This window comes from Lathamus discolor, chromosome 1, assembly GCF_037157495.1.
Source record: "Lathamus discolor isolate bLatDis1 chromosome 1, bLatDis1.hap1, whole genome shotgun sequence".
In the NCBI taxonomy this organism is placed as follows: domain Eukaryota; kingdom Metazoa; phylum Chordata; class Aves; order Psittaciformes; family Psittacidae; genus Lathamus; species Lathamus discolor.
The window spans coordinates 133,777,849-133,796,453 of record NC_088884.1 but is presented as its reverse complement, the minus strand read 5'-3'; the positions used below and the strand labels follow the sequence as shown (position 1 = coordinate 133,796,453).

General features: G+C 39.8%; 1 protein-coding gene across 6 annotated transcripts in view; it reads right to left on the bottom strand.

The window, feature by feature from the left end:
• The window catches only part of MTUS1 (microtubule associated scaffold protein 1), a 119,581-nt gene that overhangs the window by 45,161 nt on the left and 55,815 nt on the right, over positions 1 to 18,605 (bottom strand). For 3 of the 6 annotated variants that reach the window (XM_065696371.1, XM_065696361.1, XM_065696378.1), the window contains one exon: positions 17,383 to 17,430. The exons of 1 other annotated variant lie outside the window; for it this stretch is intronic. In XM_065696371.1, the coding sequence (XP_065552443.1) occupies positions 17,383 to 17,430 (48 nt within the window). Of the gene's footprint in view, positions 1 to 5,762; positions 6,215 to 10,298; positions 10,345 to 17,382; positions 17,431 to 18,605 lie in introns of those variants that run through there. 2 more of the 6 variants (XM_065696414.1, XM_065696406.1) reach the window with 2 other exon arrangements.

Below are 18,605 nucleotides of genomic sequence, written 5' to 3'. Positions count from 1 at the left end.
CCAAGAGAGATGGGATCTACTTGCAAATAATTTTCCAAGCAACGTAGTTTTTGGTCTGACATTTGGTGAAACAGTCAAAAGCTGTTTGAAACACCAGGACTTTTCCTACAGGTATCAAATCCATCAGCTCTGGGCCCAGGTTCTTTCATTGCATCATGCCACTCAAGGAACAGAACTTCTTAAAATACTAAAAACAGTGGAGACACTGCTTCATTACAGGACACTAAATTAACAGCCAACCTATAAATAGAAATTGTTACTGCTTGCCATTGACTGCAATGGGAGCGCTAAGTGTGATCCCAATCGACGCAGTACTGCCTCCACAGTAATTAACATATGATTATATTTGATTAATTGAAGACACAAACTTTTTTGCCTTCCACCCCTTGCCTACATCAAAGTTTTCTGTGCTAACAAAGAAAGAAGAGTAGCACAAAACAGCCAGCCAACTGGCTGCAAATACTCAAAGCACTGCATTCTAGTACACATTTCACGGCATCCTTTTCCTCGGAAAAGCTACCGCTTTACGCCTTAGAAAGTTGAAATTAAAAGGACTGAGTAAGTAGTAATGCTTTATTTGACTGGGTGTTGAAAGGCATTTCTACTATGGTAACAGACTCATTTGCAAAAGTTGCAAAACTTGTAGAGGTAGCTCTGACAAGTTTTAAATCCAGTTTTACCACACTGGAAATCCCCTGAAGTAATTTAAAAGCTATTCAGGTTTTTAAGTGTAATTACAGCTGCCTGACACTTTCAAACCCCAATCTACTTCACAGCAATATAGGTAGCAGCCAGACCCTTTTCATCTATTAGGCATATCAAGTGTGAACAAATACACACTTAGAATATGAAATGCTGTTAGCAAAGATAATTTGCTAGGTCTTTCATATTTACTTGCCAATTAACTATTCTTCTATGAAGTTGAGCTTGAAGCAGCAATTCTACTTTATTTCACGTTGACAAATACTTGAGGCATCCTTCACATATAATTAATCTCTTTAAGTGAAGGAATAAAAATCCAACATCACTCACTACAGTGGAACCAGAATGCAAAAGTTGCCATCCATCTGCTTTCACAGACTCCAGCTCTTCTTTCTCTAAAGATTTTTCATGAGCAAAGCCCCTCATTTATTTTCATGCTTTATTAAATATATCTACAGTTTAAGTGTTAAAATCACAGAGAAGTTATTGTTTTGACTTTGAAGTGGTTTTTGGTGGTTTGTGGGCTTTTACGTGGCATATTTTTGGTGTTCGTTTTTTGGTGGGTTTTTTTTTTTCCCCCAGCAGCTCATTTCTGCTATCCAGGAACTACTGTCATCTTCATTTTATACCTACTGTAAGTGCAACAATTGGGTAAGTCGGTACAGAGCACAAACTACATTTACAAGCTCCAAAACATCTGCCACCTGAAAATAAGGACCTCCATTTAGCTATCACCTGCACACCTACTGAAGCTGTGACCTGTTAGGACTGAAATCAAGCACATCAGGCAAGTTATTTAGCACCCAGTCTTGAATAGATTAAGTCAGGAGCAAAGAGCCTCATCAACTTCAACAGAAATGTGATTAAATCCAGAATCTCCCATGACAAATGGTTTCCAGTTATTCAACTTCTGCTCAGAACAGACAAGCTGGTTTTACTTCTGAAACATATTTTTCCTTGGTAGGTGACGCAAATTTTTAACATGCTTGACATGTATCAAATCTCTCCAGCAGATTTTTAGATTTAGAATTCTTAGTAGGGTTGAGTGTGTTGGGTATGTTTCTACAATTCCATATTCAACCGTGGTGTCAGACATCAATCGGCATTTCAGTTATTCTTCTGAGGTGGAGAGGAAAGGCATATGAGCAGTTAAGCAACTCGTGACACCTGAGGCTTTCAGAATCCTCCTTTAAGAGCACTACTTTGCAATGCGCAAAAGTAATTTCATAGTTCTCAATGTGATCTGAAGCAGGATTTAGGGAAGGAATCATATTGGAAAAGGATGTCATCTGCTTAAATAAACAGGCCTGTAATGTTTGCTCGTTAGTAGCAATGCAAAAAGGGAATTTTTTAAATCACTATTCCTGAAATGACATTGGCTACTGTTTGTCCTGACACACCTCTGACTCCCATGGTAATAAGAGAGTAACTAGGTTTAGTAAGCAATGGAAGTCACCAGCAAGATAAGAACACTAAGTACAGTTTGTTTAGGGAAAGTAAAAAAATTGAGGAAGAGCAGCATGAAGGGCTGGATGAAAACAGTTTACCACAAAAGCATCAATACAGTTCAGTATACAGTCCTTGGAAAACTCTGAACAAAAGGTACAAAAGCTTTGACCTCCATTTGCAAAACCAGTTCCTTGTCTAGAATTTTATCTTCATGCAAAAGCACATACTACTAACTCAAAATGAATGTTCCGAATCATTCATAAAATAATGTGTCTCTCTAGCAGTTTATAAAGAATCATACAGAGATGATGATTTACTCTGTCACACCACTGATGCATGAAGAGCATAAGAGCACTTTACTCTTCAGCAAAAATTTGTAATGGTTTGATAAAGGAACCAAATGTTTTATTCCATCACTGAAAGACACTGGTGCATGCTTAACTCGCATCTGTCGTGTTTATGCAGTTCTGAAGCATTGAGATATTAGCTGCAGTTACTTGGCAAAAAGAAGTTTTACAAGTCACAGGACTGGCAAATAAAGGATTTCCTGATCTATTTCAGTGTTTCTGGTTTTGCTGAAGAGGCCACTCATTAACACACAGCTAATAATGCAGGTGTACTATACTTCCAGTAGCAGAGAAAAATGACACTTTGATGTCTGCCTACATTTAAAGGGAGAAGGAACTTCTGGATATGGTGACCTTGAGGCAGTGCAGAACAGGCGGAAGTTAGACATAAGGCAACAAGCTGAATGATTGGGGAAAAAAAAAACCCCACCCAAAAACCCCCCAAAACCCACTTTAAATTTTACAGCAAATTTCCTCTGGATTTATTTCATTCATAGGGGAAAAAAAATAAAAATATTTGGTTTTCCCTGAACAAGCTGTATGCTAATGCTGCAAGATACTTTAATTACCGACTTTAATTACTAATTTAACTCTGACACCTCCACCTAGACAAGATGTAGGAAGCGCAAACACACTTCGGCTAAAGGATCCATTTAACCATAAATGCAATGACTAATCTAGACTAACTTCACACCAGTGCGAGTAACCGTACATCCAGCCGTACTACACACTGTGAAGAAACTGCAGCAGGCCACTGCGGAATACCTTCAAGTCAAAGGGTATTTTGCAACTTGCAAAAGACGGTATTATGAACTCACAGGAGCAAGTTCCATCCTCTTCCTCCCAGTGGTGCTTACATCCTAACTTCACCAAATTACTGCATCTCAAAACGTCAGTCTGGGCATGGTAATAGAAAAAGCCAACTTGATCTGTACTCTAGACCACTTTAAAGCTGTACATTTCAACAACTGCCCTAAGTATCTCAAGGATGCTTTGAAGCCATACAAGGCAGTTGGTCTATACTATTATGAAAGCGAGCAACAGATGAAATACATAATAATGCCTATTAAAACTGCAGTCTACACCAAAACCAGAACTGAATGTTGCTTACATAACACTCATTCACATTCCTACATGGACCCCAAAATTCCTTTTTCCAATTACTCTGTCCCTTATTTGTTGACACAGTCCCTAATATATTCTATTTCTCATTGCTTATGTGACCTTGGAAAGAAGCCACATGTCATCATGTCATTTTAATCCAACTAAACCACTACAAGAAAAGATGCACTGGTGCTGCAAAACCAAATATGGCTTCTCCTGGCATTTAACAACAACAAAAACAAGAACCTTCTATGCTTATGATATACATTGACATTGCCTGATCTACTGTTGCTGAGTTATGAACCCAAAATAATCACTAACAAGCTTCGATGCATTCCACTGTGTCTAAACCCACAGTGTATCCTATACATACTTGCACTGTGCACTAGAGTATGACCTGGTTTTCAGATGCCCTACTTGCATGGAATATTCAGCTCTAGCTAAACACTGGTCAGCTTTCTGCTAACACACCAACTTCCTATAAGACACAGGGACAGCAAAGCAGAAGGGGGAGACAAGGCAAACCCCCTCTAAGCTTTCAATGATGTACCATTAGCCTGTCATACTGCACACAAACACACAGAAGGTCTATTCAGCATTTCTTATTTAGTGAAGTGCTGCTTAACTAGAACACAGGGCTAGCAATCTATTTTATATGCTGTATTTAACAGAGGCATCCTGCAGGCAGGTTTTGCTTTCATATCCACTCAAACGAAATAAAACCAAACCACAAATGGATTCTTATAATTGTAAAATTCCCTTGATACATGCACTTAGTTTTTGAAAATTATACAAATTTAAGTAGCAGTTACTGAGCATTATCTCCTCCCCTTCTCTTTTAGGCTTTTTGTCCCTGGAATATGTACTATGTGGATATTTCACGCTCTTAGTAACATCAAGGATGTGGGTATACGCACAGACTTCCTTATATAAGGATTTTTAGCATCAAGGTATTTTAATCCTAGCTTAAAGCCATGTAAGCAAGCTGCAAACAGAAGTCTGTATTATGTTTTATAGTTGGCCTATATTACGTTCATAACTGAGTTTATCATCCAGGATGAACTGGGACACCATATTTACTTTGCCAGGACAGGAAAGCAAGCCAACCGGTAGACCTGAACTCCAAATAAAATGAAAGCAAAAAGGGTGGTGTTCAGGAGGGAGAGGGAGGAAATGCCTGAGAGTAAGAGCTTCTGCAAAACTAGTTTATGAAGCTGCTTGCTCCTCCCTAAGTAAAATGACAGAAAATTACAAATAGTGCAGTGCAGAAAACGCCTTATGTAATATGCAGGCTGCCACCAGTTTCTTTAGATGTCATGTATCTTAACTAAAAGAAACTAACAACAAACAACTGCCACCCTCCACCAAAACCATGTATGTCCTGGAACAAAAGTCAGCTTCCACAGTCTTGTTCCCACTCCAGATACTTGCTTTATTTGCTTTACCTGCCACTGAAGATGAAAATCAGGTCAGATGCAGCTAAGAATTTTGCTGTGACTTCGTTGCTGGATTGGTTTTGTAGGGTTTTGTCGTTGTTACTGGGTTTTTTTCCTGGTGGTTTTTGTTGTTTTTTGTTTTGGCTTGGGTTTTTTGAGGGGGGATGTTTAAACACACACTTCCCTTGAATGTCTCTAACGCTCCATAATTTCTAGGTTTGTATCAACACAAGTGAGCATTAAAGCTTGCTTGTCCTACTTGCAAATAAGATGTATTTAACATGCCATGCACTGTAACACATCTACAAGTATTCAGATCTTTCTCACAGACAGAACACCACATCACGACAGCTCCTGTATTCATTCCACTCCCTGCCCCCCCCCCCCCCCCCCATTAAGGTATAGAAAAGACAGTGATCCCAGCAGAAAATCATTAAAATGATTAGATAAATATTTAATAGCACAGACTTCCTGATACTATTTTCGGACTTGTGAGAAGAAAGAGCAAATTCCAATTAGCGTTTCATAAACAGAATAACCATCTCCCAGATGAGCAGCTCAGCTCAAGTGCATGAACACACAGACTTAAAACACGAGACTACTTTGCTCAAAAGTCAGGCTTTTCTATGAAATTCAAAAACTTTCATGCCCAGTTGCTGCTGCTGAAGTAAACAAGATATTCCCTCAATGCATGCTCTAATCATCATATTAAGAAACCACAAACCTGTATGAAATATAACAGTGCTTTTCTTGTAGCCAGAAGGTAGACGAATGTTTCGGAGCAACCCCTTTGCTGTCAGCCTTACACGCATGTTGGATAAGGAAAATTTCGGGGACCATAACATGTCTTCAGCGCAAGTGGAAGATAAACAAGCAAGAAACAGCATCCATGTACTGTCACATAGTATGTTTTTAAATCACTGTTAGCAGAAGTGAGCAGCTCCTGCTAAAGAAAACAGGCTTGAAGAAGTAGTCAAGTCTCCATTCCTTTGCTCTCTTTCCCTATGCACAGACAAGCAAAAAAAAAAAAATCAGCAGAGGCAGATATCCACAGCGTAAATGCTGCTGGCAGCTTCTCCTCACCAGATGTTGTGGAAACAAAGCTTGTCCTCAGAATAAAACCGACTTAGTGATTCGGAAAACCAACAGCCTCTAAATTACATCACCGTGTTGATGCTTAATCTGCTATGGGACTCTGTGGGAGCTAGGAAAGGAGAAAAGGGAGGAGGAGGATGAGGAGGGAGGAGGAGGAAGTGGGTGGTCTCCCCAGCTGAATATATCATCCAGCAGTGTCACAGACCATGTAATTGTTCTTTGGAGACATTAAGGAGATTATCTGAATATTCCTGGAGGCATATTTCAGCTCTCTTCTCCAAGAATCCTTTCAGGATGACTTCTTTTTAAAACAGTCTCTTTCAATTGACATGAATTTATCAGAAGATTTATCAGCTAACACTTTTTACCAGAGGGGTTCTTTCTTGCATTAAATATTATGTAAACATTTAAAGTCTTAACAAATCTAGAAACACATCTATTCTCTAAAAACAATTCAGTACTTGTTATCTGCTGAAGGGAAATACTATTCAGCTTGGCAGCTCAGCTCTGCAGATACTTCCATTTATGACGAGCAAGGAATCAGGCATCAATTTCATATTAAAACACATCTCTGCCAGCTGGGTTTTGAAGGCACCCAAATGTTACAGCAAACAGGCAGTGGTGCAGATGTTCCTAGATGCTCTCTCTGTATTTAATTAACCCTCTTAAAAATGTTTCTTCTTGCTATTTAATGAGTTCGAAAGTTTTGCATATACCTTGGTCCCTTTCAAATGCCACCAGCAAGAATGAAATGAGAGGGACAGCTAGAAAAGAGAAAATAGAGGAATAACTTTTACAGATATTAGAAAAAGTCACATTTTTCACCTAAGACCATGACTATGAACACATGCACTGTCCACCTGCCTGTGTAAAAAGAAACATTTCACTACTTTGCCTTGCTAGGCAGCCACAGGAGCAGGGACCCCCCAGGTATCTCATAGCCAATGCAGGAGACAAGGCAGTAACAGCTCATACCTTCCTTTGGGTTGCTTGAAGAGCTGCCCTCCAAAGCTATTGTATATTTTTAGGGACAACAAAATTAGGTACTTTTCCAGTGATTCTGCACTTCTGCCATTTCACCAAACTCCAGTTAATGCTCTCTAGCACCTATCCCTCTGACACTTTTTCTAGTTCCAGAAACAATGAGCCCCACTTGCTCTGAAGGAGGCAGTCTCGTCCCAGAGGTGCCTTACCTGTCCTCTGCTTACCACAAATTTTGATGGCATGTCTTTCTGGCTTAAAATGTGTTACATTTTAAATTCTCTAGTGCTTATTTACCACATCAGCTAGAATGTCTCTGGGTATCTCTAACATCACACAGGACAGTGACAATAAAGCAGTTCCTTGTAAGAGCAGCAAAATAGCTGCGGCCCAGCATGAAGACCATCAGACCCGTTAAGCCAATCTCCACAGTGTACTGTGGGAGAGTACTCCTGAATGTTTTATGATCATGTACCAAAACATTTATTTCCCAGCACAGTGATGTACCACCAACTCTGAAGAACCATAATATGTCTTCAGACCCCACAAAGCCATTCAAAGTAAGTACAAAGACAGTAAATTAGCTTTTTTTGTTTGGTTCCCAGGGCAGCCTCTGCACACAGGAGGGCATGCATGTCATTACTGCTATAAAATCCTATTCCTTCTAGTCTGAAGAGCTTTGGCACTAGTAATGTGTATTCATCTGTACTTCCAGCAGCGTGCAGATCCAGACCCTTTTCCAATCTAACACCAGTATCAAAGACACCACATCCTTTCTGTGTTACAGGATTATTAGACTCGGAAACCACGCTCAGCAGTAATAGAAGGCTTGTTACAGCACATTAGAGTAGCTTTGGTATTCAGCCTAGTTCATTAGCCCATCTCCTCAAATATTAGATCACCGCTGTCAAATGCCTTCTTAATGAAACCATTTTGGGCCTACAGCCAGCCTTCAAACACCATTCAATGCCCAGCCCATGCCAGGTTTTACCCTTCTGCCAGGGCACCCACAGGAACTCCCTTTGGTTTTCCTTCTGTCCCAGCTCCCCAAGGGAAGAAATGCTCTATGTAGTAAGTGTTCTCTCACCATCCCAATTTGATGCTGTCACAAAGACAGAAACAGTCCAGTCAGGTTCGGGGGAAAACAAACAAAATCAAAACCACCACCACACACACACACACACACACACACACACACACACACACACAAAACCCAACCCAAAACCCAAAAACCCCTACACAGACAGACAAAAAAACCAACCTGATACCCCCCAAAAGCAACCCCTCCCTTTTCCCCATCTTTGCAGTAGTGCCTGGGAGAAAGGTAAAAACATCTCCTTATCCTGTAAAACCAGAGCAGCTGAAGTACCCACTGAAATCATAACTTCCTTCCTAGGATCAGGAGCGGAACAAAGAATCTCTAGAGGGCAAGCGTGATGTAATGAAGCACTCCGGAGATTGGGGAAGGACTAATCATGAGGCAAAATATAAGCAGATAAAGGCTCTATGTGGATATCAAAAGCCTTGTAGCAGAGACCAAAACTCTTCTTACGGAGACACACAAACAATACTTACACCACCTCCTCTTTCCCACCCTTTTTGGGGGGAAATAGGCCATGAAGAAACAGATACACCATCTTATCTCTTTCTAAAAAACTTCTGATTTGAGGAAAATGCCTTTCTATAGCTTCTAAGATTGAAATCCTGCTAAACCCCAGAAACCTAAAACAAGTCTGCTTCATGCAGAGGTAGACCCGACAGCACTAAAAAAAAAGTAATAGATGCATGTCAGTCTCATGTAACACTCAATGCTCAAAGAGCACTGACAGCAGCCGGCAAGAGGACTGTCCATCCCTATAGCTCCAGGAGAGATTTAACTCACAGAGAGGTTCCTCCAATGTAGCTGTTCCAGAGCCCTGTGTTCCAGCATGGTGTGCTCCACGGTGGTGGCTGTGCATCTGCTCTTTCCCTGGCTCAGGAAAAAAGCATCTCCAGGTCCATGTCTGTATTCCTACGATGACCATCAAGTGCCTGGCATTGGCAGGGTACAAAGCCGGGAAATAATCCATGGGATCTTTGCACAGCCTGCCAGGAACATGCGCTGTCTACATTTCCTGCATAACATGAGGATCAGAGAGGTCTTTTTCTATCTTGACATTGGATAAGGGTGATAGAAAATAGCACCAGAAAGCAGCAGGATAAAATAAGAAGTGATATGCAGCCCAGAGAACAAAAGGACTGACAGATTTCATTTACTAGCACCTTACTGCTGGCTTTTCTCCAACTGCAAGGGCAAAACTGGTGATCAACATGGACAGAGGGGCTCTACCCTGCTATGACCATGTAATTCAGTCTCGGTCGCTAAATGCATCAGTACCTGATGACACCACAGTACCAGACTGATGGTGGGAATAGACCTATTTTAACCCCAGAAGACTTAGTGTATCTGCCACTCCCTAGGAACATTAGCAACATGACAAAAAAAGGAGCAAAGGGCACTGGCGTCTGTAGGCTCTTCAGGTCAGCCTCTTGAGGTCAAGTCTGCAGTATCTGTATGTGTTTCTGCTGTCTCTGTCCCTCCTTCCACATCTCACAATCACACAAAAAGCCACTGCAGCACAGTTAAGTGCCTCATTACAAAGAAGTCTAAATCAGAGGCTGGATCTTTAGATCTGAGAAGCCTACACAGAGGACACCTGTCTTTGTGTCATAAGACAGCAAGGGCAGTGCAGAGCAGATGGATTTTACTGGCATGCTTTACTTCAGGAAGAACTGAGACATGACTGCTTATGCAAAGAGGTACGTGAGAAGCAGGAGCCTACCAAGAGCCAAAGGGTCACCTGTGCCCTCGTTTTTATTTCTGGAAGATGACTGTGCTCTTTCCACTTTCCTGTGACCACCTTGCTCTAGCCAGTGCTCCAGTTTGAAAAGCTAACCTTCCTGCAGGCAAGAGTACCCACTGCCATGCCTAATGCAGCCTGCAGCTTTGGGACTTAAGCTCCAATCCCCACCCAAAGAAGAAAGCAACCCTTTTACTCCCACAAAGCAGGAACTAAAATCCTAAATAATTTAGTTTTCTTCTAGGACACAGAAGCTTTTAATCATTATAAATTTAGCAGCCTGTCAAGCAGAAGGTGATGCTGTAGTAGATTCCTAGGCGAACAGCTACAGGAATCAGGCTTACCTATGTGTCTCTCACGGAACAGTGGCAGCATTTACGTTGTCTGTACTCCTGCAGAATTGAGAAGAGCCACAAAACACTGCAAGAATAATTTCAATTTTCAACCTCTGACTTAAGGCAGCAGCAAGTTAATTTCCACATGTAGGATGTCCCCTCCAAAATGGCATTTTTGTTAAGACTGCCTCCATCTAAATCCTACAGAGCTTTGAAAAAAAGCCTGCTACTCTACAGCAGTGAATAATGTCACTAACATTAGGGTAGCAGACCTTAGAATATCATAAAAATCACAGAGCAATTTGGATTTAAAAGGACCTTAAAGCTCATCCAGTTCCAATCCCCATGCCATTGGCAGGGACACCTTCCGCTAGACCAGGTTGCTCAAAGCCCCATTCAAAATATGACGCATCTACAAGCTAGGCATATACATAAGTCTTTGAGTTCACGCATCAAGGAAAAGAGGAAAAATAAGTTTTACAAGCTGTTTAACCATCTTTGACACAAGTTCCATGAGTTACAAACCTCCAAGACATTTCCATGGTCTTTCAAGTATTACATCAACTTACCTCCTTAACAGGGGTCAGTAACAAAAATATGGCCAGCTACTCTATCTGCTGAAAAACATCTTAAGAAATACAGGGGAAGAAAGGACTTAAAGAAAGCCAGATGGAACAAGTCAGAGGACTTCAAAATGAAACTTAAAAAAACTAATTATAAGAGGATATTAAGAGTCAGCTTTGGGATACCTCATACACCTTACCCCAAAGTTAAGGAAGAAATCCAGCAGAATGACACCCCATTACCCACTGTTTACTGCAAGCACAGAGAATATCATTCTGTGCACAACCTAAGGAACTCCCCAGAGTCAAAGAAAAAAACCAAGTCTAAGAACATCAGAAGAGATCCATGTCTAGGTTTAACTGAACAAGGAAGGACCAAGATAGTAGAGAAAGAATCAAGTACCAGGATGGCATTTTCAAGAACATGATATAATCTGGCACTGAGTACAGCGACTCAGTTTGGAATAACACAATAAAAATTACTGCTGTAGGTACATAACCCTGCTGGTCAGCCAAAGCTTTAAAGTCTCTTAAGAAAATAAGAACTTATTGCTCTCAATCACTGGGGACAGGGGTGGGGGAAGTGAGAATTTAGATATTTTAAAATTATAGACTGTATTGTTAGGACTAGCTACAATTTAAAGCTATTATAGGACAGACAGAAAAGCCTTGAACTCCAGCTCCCAACACTGGGAAACTTTCTTTAAGCATCCCTTGGACTGAGCTGATACCATCTGTGGATATCCATTTCAGCTGCCCCTTCTACTCACACAGAGGTTGGCCTATTCAATGTTTACACAAGTGTGAGAAAACCACAACTCTGTGTTCTCCTCCTGTGTAGCTTGTTATTGTGAAACATCAAAATAAATTCCATGGCATACAACTACAGACGTTCCTCCCAACATCAGAATAAGCACCAGAGAAGTGAGCTACAAACCATCCCTCCATGGAAAGTCTGTATGCTTCTGCATCACCAAGAGTTTGGAGTACGGCTGTGTGGAGCTGGGGAGCAAGTTTCTCACAGAAGCTTGGCATTAAATAATAAATAAACATTTCTGAATTTACAATCCAGAAAACAGGTCCTTTCTTGAAGGCACTAAACAGAAGAAACAGACCATGTAAAAACTATTTGGGTTATGCTACAAAAGGCCTTAATGGATGACACTTGCTGTAGGAAAACTGGCAGGATCCACATCAAATCCTCACTGCTGGGGTTGTAAAGATAATCCCAACACTTGCAGTTCACTGATTTGAGAAACTGCCAACAGAATCCCACCATTTGAACAGAGCTGGCCCATGTGTTACTCCATAGCAAGCCTTGAGATCTCAAAATTCACTGTTTCTTGTAAGGTAGCTGTTGAAGGTACAGGGAGCAGTGTTGACTTTTAGCAAGGAACAAGAGACAGCCTCCTCAAAGTGTTAATTTTCAGATGATCAAGCTTGGGAAGAACGCTAGGAACATGCACACAAATACACTGATACACTTACTTGACAGCTGTAGGGACCAATCTGGAATACACTAAATATGTGTTGTCATGTGTCTCAGGTTTTTGCATTCTATTCTCTACCCTGACAAACATCCTAGGACAGGAAAACTCCCGTTATTAAAACAAAAATGATAAAAACAAACACCCCCCCCCAAAACACGCAAAACAGGTAACTGCGGAATTTAAGGTGACATTCTCTGAACATCAGCACCAGCCATTTCACTCTGAAGATGTCTGGAGCATAGTAGTTTTCAACTAAGGAATTAAATCCCGGGATCCAGCTGTTGTATCATACTTTTTTTGGTAACGCTGGAAAAGTCTGGCCAAGAAAGTTAACAGCTATTGGGTTTCAAAGGTTATTCCAGGTTTACAGATATTCCCTTAACTGTTCAAAATAAAAATCTTAATGAATGCATTCATTAGGGAGATATAACGAAAGCCAAATTCACACAGATTTAGATTAAGTCTGCATTTATTTATATAGAAATGGCAAAACAAAGACCTACTTTTATAGCAGGTTCACATGTAATAGCTACACCACTTAAGCAGCTTTGCTGTCTGTTTATAAGAACATTCCTTATTAGCCTGAAGGTATTCTAAGGCTAGATCACATGAGACAAGTCATTCACATAGTCCTCACAGTTCACACGGATGAAAAAAAAACAAACCATCTAAAAAAAAGAAAATACTATAGCTGGCTTTTTCATCACAGCTAGAAAGGCAACAAAATAGTCCAATGCACAGGACTACGTGAAAAGAAGTTTAAGAAGTCACATTTTTGTCGCTTTTCAAGGAACAAGGCAAAAGGACTAATTCATGCTATTGAACTCACAGAAGTTCCAACATGTAAAATATTAACTACATTAATACTGGATCTCATTTTGTTCCTGTGTCACAAAACTGTTCCAAGGTTTTCTGCAAAATTTCCAGGCTTTTCTTTTTGAGAGAGGGGTAGAGACAGAAAAACTGGCAAATCCAACTTATTTGCAAGAGATGTAGCTCTGAATGTGAGAGATGGAGAATTCAGTCTCAGCACATCCATACTGAAATTCCTGGTTAGAACTAGTCAGAGATGCTTCTTTTGCAGCATGGAAGACATGCACCAAAACCCTCCCTGCTCAGCCCAGTTTTAACAAGCAGTTACACACCGCCTTTCTACACCTGGAGTGCTTTCAGCACAGGGCAAAACTATTAGCTGTTAAGCAGCAAAATCTTCCTCCGGTTTTTAACTTCACTGCACAAGGTACCTAGCTTATTTCAGTGCAGAACAGGAAAGAGCTTTGAAATACTTAAGCTATTTACCCATCAAAACTGTTTCCTGTATGATTCTTAAGGGAATTTATTTCCCATGAACTGAACAGTAGAGTTTTAGAGGACGCTGAAAGAAAAGCAAAGCTGGTTCAACAACAGGACAACAAAGTTTTACTATATGGAAAAGTTCCACAAATTACCATAGGATGGACTTTTTTTAATGCATACCTGAAACCTAAAATTACTGTTTAGACAATATTGACACACTGTTTTGTCCTAAACCAGTCACATAGAGCTTTGTAACATATGTTCTTTAGCAGAACTGCTGGGACTGGGAAGGGGCTATTTTTTTTATATGAACACACATTCTTACCTGAAGAAAATTAATTTTACATTTAATAACCTTGCAAAGTTAGGCACTCAAGAAAAAAAAAAAGCTGTATTCTGTAGCAATAATCTAATTATGTTTAGGTTATACAGTAGGAAAAGGGCATTAAAAGTGAATATGCACGTAGCTAGCATCAGTTCTGTGACCTATGCTAGAACTGCCACCTGTTCCTATTCTTCCTGACTTGTTTTTAACTTACATAAGCTCCCCAGTCCTACCTGCTCTGTGATCAATCATATGAACACTTGCATTAGAATGGAATTAACTATTTCAGTTGGAAGGGACCTACAGCAATCACCTAGTCCAGCTGCCTGACCAGTTCAGGGCTAACCAAAAGTTAAAGCATGTTGTTAAGGTCATGGGCCAAATGCCCCTTGAACACTGACAGGCTTTGGGCATTGACCACCTCCCTAGGAAGCCTGGTTCCAGTGTTTAAGCACCCTCTCAGTAAAGAAATGCTTCCTAATACAGACTAAACCACCCTGGTGCAGCCTTGGACCATCTCCACATGTCCTGTCACTGGACACTAGGGAGAAGAGATCAGCACCTCCCTCTCCACTTGCCCTCCCCAGGAAGCTGTAGAGAGCAAAGACGTTACCCCTCAACTGCCTTTTCTCCAAACAAGCCTGAAGTCCTTAGCTGCTCCTCATAGGACATTCCCTTCCACCATTTTGAGAGGTATTTTTGCATCTAGTTCAAAATTACATCTCCCAAGCGGCAACCTTTTCAGTCCTATCTAAGACATTACAGTAAGTACAGATGTACATCCTTACTTGAAGTTAGCAAGTTAAAAACCATAATAAAATACATTATGCCCAGTAAGTTAATTTTGCCATAGCTTCAAAGCCAGTGCTGAAGCAATACACCACAGAACTTGCAGAAATTACTTAATCCACTGGAATAGCACCCCGTGAAAAATACAGAGTTCACAAAAAGGAGCTTTGTGAATGTTTTAACATGAACAGCTGCAAATACGTCTCTCCAATTTTATAGGCACACTAACAGTATGTTGTGCCTTGCTTTGTCAAACAGATTCCAGCTTTGCATCACTGCTGTAAGTGAATGGAAAATGGATAAAGAGCACAGTCAGAGAACAGAGACCATATCCTAGAAATGCCTGCTATTTTTTCCATCTTGAAGTAATACAAAACTCAACATTAACGACTAAGCAGGCAGCTAATGCCTTGATACTGCAATTAATTATCAGAGTCCTACTGCAATAAGTTAGTCCTGACTTTAGACAGAGCACATCAGCAAGAAACAGAAGTGGGGTGGGACCTCCTCAGTGAGTGAGGCTAAAAACTGTAGAGTTAACTGTGGCACTGAAATAAAAGAACAAAAGCTTCAAAAGTAGCTGAAATCACGAGAACAAAGCTTCACTATAATATCAAGTCTGCTAAAAAAAAGGAAAAAGGAGAAGGCCCCATTTTCCATGGTACCAGCTGGCATTATTTCAGTTCATTTCAAAAAGATCATTTGTCTTTCCTTAAAATGCAGGATATTGTACTGCACAACAGTCAAGCAGCCACACAGTATTTTTATTCTACAAGAACTATCTGCAATTGTGAAGATAGAAAAAAAATCCTTCTTAAAAAAGAAAAAGTGCTCCTTCAGAAAGCTTTGCATTCATAAATGGGAAATTATATTAAAACTCTGTACATGTTAGAAACGTATTAAGTTGAAAGTCTAACCACCCAATTTTGGAAGCTGACTTAGTACAAGAAACAGTACAGGTTTATTAAAAACTCTAAAACACAGCCATTGAACTGGCAAAAGTATGTTGCTAAAGACCATTTGACAAAGATTCACTAAACACTACAGCTAATTTGGAGTTTATAGCTGTGTTTTTACAGCATTTTTTTATATTTAATATAATACTGCAAGGCTATGTAGCAACACTCTTTACTACGTTGGAAAAGATGAATCACAAGAAAAATTACATTAAGCTAGTAAAAAGGGGAGGGAACAGTAATTACATTTTTTGGATGGAAAACAGAGGAAATGCCAAGCTAAATTTAGGGGAAAATAAAGTTATATTTTAAGACTATCATAAGCAAGTGGAACAGGAATTTAATTTTCTGTTTCTAGTGCAGAAACTGATTTTGTTGCTTATTGTGAGTTTCCTCAACTGAGCTAATTAAGACATTATGCTGTTAGCTGTAGCATCCTCTACACTCTTACTTAATGGACTACACATGAGCTCATGATACTTGGTGTCAGGCTATACCTAAACTAATGTTAGTTCAGCCAAGTATCAATAAAAGTAACAAGCAGAGTAAGCCCTTTGTGCAAAGTCTTATGCCTGCTGTATGACAGAAGCCCTCATTCTTAACACAAGATATCAAGAAAACTACTCAGTAACAATTAATATGTAGATACCCAAGAGAGTTAAAAGGCAAAAGCACTGGACTCAATGTTCTGACTACAGGAAACTGAAAACACTGCCACAGTACCAGAGTTACAGGTCAGAACCTATTTACCCAGTAATTCCAGACTCAAACTTGTAACATCTGCTTGGCTACAGCACCTCTTTCAGAAAGACATCTGCTATTCACTCAGGGGACACAAAGCTTCCCAGTGGTCTTCAGTATCTTTCAAAGAAGGCTTTTCAATGAGTAATTAATTACAAGCAGCTTTTAATTCAGCACATACACACTGATGCTCAAGCAACTAATTTGGACTGCCAACTCTCTTGAAAAGACTTGGAAATTGCTGCAAGTAGAAGCATCATCTGAAGACTTTTCTGTCTCCTGCCAGATAAAAACTAGCACCAGGTGTCCTGACTGGCATAAACACCCAAAACAAACCCAATATGAAGTCCTTAAAATTCTGCCAGCTTTTGGAATGCCATCTGCCACTTAATCAGCTGTGATTCCTCCCTCTGCCATACAAGCAGACACACACACACATCAACACACTCAGATAATTTCAATTTCTTATTCAAGTGTAGTCTGCAGTGACACAGAGACAGCTCACACCAAAACTGTACCTACTGTGAACCTTCCAGAAAAACCTGTTATACTGCATGAACCTATTTATTTTTTTAAGCCAAAACATATGAGCTTTAATCATTACTTACCTCAATGTGGATAAACAGCAAAAACTACATTCAGGATTCACTGTCATACTTCTTATTACAGTTAAAACCTCCTTAGGCCTTAATGGAAACATGGAGAGTGACAGCACAGACTGCATACTGTAAGAGCCGGGTAGCCCAAACACAGTAAGTAGAAAAAAACCCTAGACTTTTCTCCGTATCCCCTGAAACTGAACACAGCGATGGTTTATGAAATTACCAATTGCAAAACTGCTCTTCCAAGAAGAGAGCCAATATACTAATATAATGTATAAACCTAATTTAAGTTGCAACACAGAAAATGTAAAAATGCTTTAAGAAAACTCACCAGAGCCCAAGCAAGATAAGCTTTGGTGTCCATTTCTTCCAAGACTACCTATGATATTAAGGAGGAGAAAGAAGAGAATTACACTTTAAGCCAGTAAGGAACAGTTCCACGTAAGCTCCTCAAACTTGACAAACTTGAAACAAGAAACTTGCAGTTTCTTTCTTGCAATGGCTGATGGCATTTTCAAAAGCAAGATTTCCTTTTGAAGCAAATTGTAAGGTTAAACTGCTTGGAAAATGCATGACAAATTCCCAATAAGCCAAACATTTTCTTTCAATTACAATTATCATACTTCATTTATGCCAAGTAGCACTGCTTTATTTTACTCATTCATAGAGGACCACAGCTAATAAAAAAACAATTGTCTATAATGGCATCATAGTAACTTTTTTCCATTTACACAATCCAGATATTTTATTTATATAAAGGAGGTATAAATTCACAGCACTCTCAAATGTGCTACCAATCAAGACAGATACAAATGAAAGCACTGAGGTGGTTAATCTACCCTTTCTGCATTGTTTTAGAGTCATGTGAAAACTGATCTAAGAAGTTCATTACAAGAGTATTAATTAAATGAAAGCACTCTTTCAGACTGCCAGGTCTAAGAGCAAAAGCCATGTGCAGAACTTGGTAAAAGATCTGTTGACAGCACCTATCAACTTTCTTCATGATTTACAAAGAGTCTGTGATCCCTCAACAGATATTTCAACAGTAGACATTCTGCTTTGTCCTGCACCGAACTTGCTTCCCTCACCTCAGCCACATAAATGTAACTTTGCTCTCAATGTGAAAAATTTTATCTTATAAAGCCTGACTCAAGATATTTATCTATTCTTTTGATTCACACTGGTAAAAAATGACTAATTTCAATTGAAAGCTGAAGATAAAACAAGCATGTGATACAGATAAATACTATCCTCAACAGCCAAAACTGATCAAAATGCTCTCGCAAGAATCTTGCTTAAATTAAACACAAACTTGGGAAATCTAGTCTGGGTTGTGTCTTGCAAATATATGATCTTATAAGCAGGTAACAGAGTATCATTTAACAGACATTATCAAGTATTCTGAACCCTTATGGAATGCAAATTTAAAGCAGACAGACAATGATGCCCCGATTGCCACATATACACCCCAACCAATACATAAGGATACAAATACATAAAGAATACTTCAAAGACCCAGTCTCCAATACTTTAAACTACAAGGAAGAAGAGCAG